The 5,000-nt window shown below is 58.7% G+C and overlaps 1 protein-coding gene across 10 annotated transcripts in view; it reads left to right on the top strand.

The window, feature by feature from the left end:
* Window positions 1-5,000, top strand: part of akap9 (A kinase (PRKA) anchor protein 9) — a 78,961-nt gene that overhangs the window by 18,975 nt on the left and 54,986 nt on the right. For 8 of the 10 annotated variants that reach the window (XM_042076253.1, XM_042076249.1, XM_042076250.1 and 5 more), the window contains one exon: window positions 354-3,488. In XM_042076253.1, coding sequence (XP_041932187.1) covers window positions 354-3,488 — 3,135 coding nt within the window. The remainder of the gene's footprint in view (window positions 1-353; window positions 3,489-5,000) is intronic. The other 2 variants (XM_042076251.1, XM_042076252.1) reach the window with 2 other exon arrangements.

Here is a 5,000-nt window from a genome sequence, read left to right as displayed (position 1 = left end):
CTGAGTCTGGCAAACATTGTTTACGGTAGTTCTTAATATCTAAAATTGGATGTGAAAAATGGGAAATGGGCTACTTGTTGTTTTGAGGCAAGGAACTAGATTGCTGTTCTTTCAGCCCAAATGGTTTTTATAATGCTCAAGTGTCACGCTGAGGTCCACAATTCAACCTTAAACGTCATCAGCACTCGGTGTCCAGTACAGGTTCTTCCATTGTGCTTTCTGTGCCAGATAAAAAGAGCCTTTTCAGCCCCACAAGTGCAAGTGCTGCAGTGTTTGAATCAATTCACACCAATCCAACCCTCCTAACCCCCCCCCCCCCCCCCCACACCCCAACTCTCTTCCTGTCTCCCTAGGTGGGCACACAAGCAGACGAGTCGCTCGCACTGAAATTACAGGAGAAAGAGCTGCTGGTGGCCAAGCAGGAGAGGGCCATGTCCGACCACGAGCACTCGCTCATGCACCTGCGGGAGGAGCTAACCTCCTCAGAGCAGCAGCGGAGTGTGTTGAGCCAGCAATTAGCCGCCAAGACCCAGGAACTGGACGCGACTAAAGCAGAGGCTGAGCGGAGCCGGTCAGAGCTTGAATGTACCAAGGTGGACCTCGAAGGAACGAAGGTTGAGTTTGAAAGGACCAAGGTTGAGTTTGAGAGCAACAGGTTGGATCTCGAGAGGATCAGGAAAGAGTTGGAGAGCAGCAAGGTGGACTTCGATGGCAACAGGTCGGAGTTTGAGAGCTTGAAGATGGAGTTGGAGAACAGCAGGGAGGAGCTTGCGAGCAACAAGGTGGAAATGGAAAGTAACAGGGCAGAACTCAATGTGACTGAGGCAGCACTTGAGGGCCTCAGGGTGGAGCTTGAGAAACTGAGGGCGGAGCATGAAGGCAGAAGGGTGGAGCTTGAGAAACTGAGGGCGGAGCATGAGGGCAGAAGGGTGGAGCTTGAGAGTGGTAGGGTGGAGCTTGAGAAATGTAAGGCGGAGTTGGAAAGCAGCAGGGCGGAGTTGGAAAGCAGCAGGGCGGAGTTGGAAAGCAGCAGGGCGGAGTTGGAAAGCAGCAGGGTGGAGCTGTCGTCCTCACGGCAGAAGGAGCGCATGTCATCGGCGGAGATCCAGCAGCTGATGGGGACCGTGGAGGACCTTCAGCGGCGCTGCCACCGCGGCAGCCTTTCAGAAGGCGAAGCCCTGCAGCGGGCAGAGGAGGACGTGGCGCGGCAGCTGGAACGTCTCCGGGGCGAGCTGGACGAGATGTACGGTGAGCAGATCGTCCAGATGAAGCAGGCGCTGCAGGCGCAGCACGCCGCCGAAGTCGAGCGGCTGCACCAGCACCATGCCGGTGAGATGGAACGGCTCCGCGGCCAGGCGACGCAGAGCTGCAGCGAGGCCAACCAGCTGAGCGCCCGCGTGGTGGAGCTGCAGCAGAAGCTGCAGGAGGCGCAGGTGCTGCGCGAGCGCGCCCGCCAGGAGCTCTCGCAGGTGACCGAGGAGAAGCTCGACCTGCAGAGCCAGGTGGATGACCTCCTGAAGGACCTCCGCTCGGCCCGCGAGAAGGTGGAGGCAGCGGTCGCGCAGAACGCCGGAGACCGGCGCGAGAGCGAGGCCGAACGCCTTCGGAACACCATCTCTGAGCTGGAGGCCCAGCTGGCCGAGGCTCACGAGGCGGCCGGCGAGCTTGAGGCCAAGCATGAGTCTGAGGTGACCAACTACAAGATCAAGCTGGACATGCTGGAGCGCGAGAAGGACGCGGTGCTGGACCGCATGGCCGAGTCGCAGGAGGCAGAGCTGGAGCGCCTACGCACAACGCTGCTCTTCAGCCACGAGGAGGAGCTGGGGCGCCTGCGCGACGAGCTGCAGCGCGAGAGCCAGCTCAACGCCGAGAACCTGCGCGACGAGCTGGACCGCCGCGGCGGCGAAGCCCTGGAGCAGCTGCGGGCCGCCCACGAGGCCCGGCTCCGGCAGGCCGAGCACGAGCGGGCCGACCTGGCCGAGGAGAGGGACGCGCTCCTGGCCGAGATGGAGGCGCTGAAGGAGGAGCTGGCCCGGGCGTCGCTGGACAGCTCGCGGGCCGAGGAGCTGGTGGAGCGGCTGAGGGAGATGGAGCTGGAAGTGGAGGAGCTGAGGGAGAGCGAGAGCGAGAGGGCCGACGCGGCGACGGAGAGAGAAAAGGAGGCGCTGAAGGAGGAGCTGCTGAAGGAGGTGCGGGAGCGCGAGCGGAGCTGGGACGCCAAGTACCGAGCGCTGGAGGCGGAGAGCAGGACGCTGACGGAGGACAACGCAGCCATGAAAGACGAGCTGGAGCTATTGAACGAGGACCGGACAAAGGTGCGGGAGAAGATCGCCGCGCTCGTCGAGGAGAACGAACGCTTGCAGCAGAGCACCGACGAGCTGCGCGAGGAGATCGAGCGTCAGAAGAACACCTTCTCGTTCGCCGAGCGCAACTTCGAGGTCAACTACCAGGAGCTGAGGGACGAGTGCACGTGCCTGGCCGGCGAGAAGGCGCAGCTTGAGGAGAGGGTCCGCCGCGAAACGCTCGAGTACGAGGCCAAACTCAACGGCCTGCGCTCGCAGGTCCAGCAGCTGCAGTCTGAGCTGTGCACTGATCTGGATGGAGGTGTGGTGGAGAAGGACACCACGGAGCTGATGGAGAAGCTTCAGTCGTCGGAGAAGGAGCGAGAGCGTCTGGCCCAGCAGCTGTCCAAGACTTCTGTCTGTCTGGAGGAGAGGGAGGCGGAACTGAAGGAGAAGGAGGCAAAGCTGGAGCAGATGGAGGAGGAGCTTCGTCTCGCGCAAGAGGAGATGGGAGAGGTCAACGCTCGTATCCGAGAGCTGGAGACCGAGAGAGCAGCAGCAGCAGCAGCCGCCGCTCCTCCGAACGTCCAGGCAAGCTCGCTGCAGCCCCCTGCCCCCAGCAAGGGCTCGTGCTCGGTGGAGGAGCACCCAGCTCGCCTGGCCTCCCTGGAGCAGCAGGTGGAGGCTCTGCGCTCCCAGCTCCAGGCTGCCGAGCAGGAGAGACGGCGCGCGGACGAACAGCACGCAGCCCTGCAGCGGGAGAAGGACGGGCTCGCCGAGCAGCTCCGGCAGCGCGCACAAGCACCTGTTGCGGGTGTCCCCCCTCCCTCCTCCTCCTCCTCCTCCTCCTCCTCATCCGCCGCTTACTCTTCGTCCTCCCCCCACCTCTCCCTCTCGTCCACTCTCCCTGCCCCCGTCTCGCAGGCACTTGTGCAGAGCGAGAGCAGCCAGCGACAGCGGCAACAGGAGCCGCGCGGAGAGCAGAGAAGCACAGAGCCGCCTCGGCCGCCGCCGCTGCCGCTGGAGGAGAGAGAGAGAGAGGGAGAAGAGGAAGAGGAGGAACAGGTGGAGGAGAAGAGAGAAGTGGAGGCTGGCAGGAGAGAAGCGAACGCGACAGGAAAGAAGAAGAAGAGGAGACGACGGGGGATGCTGCACAAGCAACGAGTTGCCGACGGCGAGCGGCAAGGGAGCGGAGACACGAAGCAGGTAAACGGGCAACATGCTCTTTCTCTCTCTCTCTCTCACACTCACACACACACTCGCAACATGCTCTTTCTCTCTCTCTCTCTCACACTCACACACACACTCGCAACATGCTCTTTCTCTCTCTCTCTCTCTCTCTCTCTCTCTCTCTCTCACACTCACACACACACACACACACACACACACACACTCTGCAGCTCTACTCATGCGTGTCAGCTCAGTGCTCTGTGTGCGCTCTGATCTGCTTGATGAAGCCGCTGCAGCTGCTATGATAGTGTTTAATGAGCTGGATGAACAGACGTCTGTGGAGACCGAGGGGCTTGTGTCGGATCTGACCGCTTCTCCAGCGCAGCGTAGAGATTTCATTGATCAAATATGCCCTTTTTGTCGCGTCCCTCTCGGGGTCTGCGTTTTAATGCAGCGATCATCTCAAGAGTTTTGCCAATAGCAAAATGCATTTTGCTTTATGCTTTATTTGCCATTTGTCTAATGGTCCTCTCATACATCTCTAGACTACACAATCAACAGGCTTTAACATCCTCGTAGTTTGTGTGTGTGTGTGTGTGTGTGTGTAGTTCATTTTGTAGCACTGCAGGTGATCTTCAGCAGTTCTGTGGCCAGTCTATGCGGGTCGAAAGGAGGGACGTAAGGCTTTGTTTCTCCCCTGCTGAAATTAGGTTCGGGGATTTATGTGGATTGAGGGCCACTTGTCTTGCTTAATGCAAGCTGAGAAGGGACAGAGTGTGTGTGTGTGTGTGTCTGTGTGTGTGTGTCAGAAAGAACCTAACCTTTGTGTGTGTGTGTGTGTGTTGATAATTGAAGGGCAGGGATTGTGGTATGGAGAGAGGCTCACATTCACAAGACCTTTCTCTGATTGTGGAGCGTAATCACAGCGTCAAGCCCCTCGGCCCCCTCAAGCGCAGTTTGCAATCAGATTGCTCCGCTTCGGCTACTTACCCCCCTCAATTGCACCGACAACAGACAAAGTTAGGGGGAAAAAAAACATGCAGAAACAAGAAACGGCAGAATTTAGTTTTCTCCCCACATCAACATAATCTCACTCGCTCCACTGATGGGGGCAGATGAGCAGATTCAGGCTCTCCAGACGGCTCCATCATAAGGAGAGATTCAGCCCTGGAAACACACACAGTTCCAGGGCAGAAAACAGCATCAGTAATCGGATTGTTCCTCTCGGGACTCCTGCAGCGTGATTATGCCTCTCAGAAATGTAATGGACCTACCCGTCGCTCCCTCCCACCCTGCAGGAAGCCAGCAGTGTTTTTAAGGTGGAGGGCTAGTGGTGGTGGTGGTGGTGGTGGTGGTGAGGTTGCGATGGGTACCCGTCTCTAGGTGGCTCTCATGGGGCTGCGCTCTGCTCTGCTCTGCCTGCAGCCAGTGCCATTGAAGTGCAACATCTGTCAGCTCCAAATTTCCCCTCACGCATTACCTGTCCTGTGGTGTTGTAAGAAACACACACTAACCTGCTAATAGATATATAAGACACACACACACACA

The sequence above is a fragment of the Alosa sapidissima genome, chromosome 21, assembly GCF_018492685.1.
Source record: "Alosa sapidissima isolate fAloSap1 chromosome 21, fAloSap1.pri, whole genome shotgun sequence".
Classification (NCBI taxonomy): Eukaryota; Metazoa; Chordata; class Actinopteri; order Clupeiformes; family Clupeidae; genus Alosa; species Alosa sapidissima.
The sequence above is the reverse complement of the archived record's forward strand: the minus strand, read 5'-3'. Positions and strand labels throughout refer to the sequence as shown.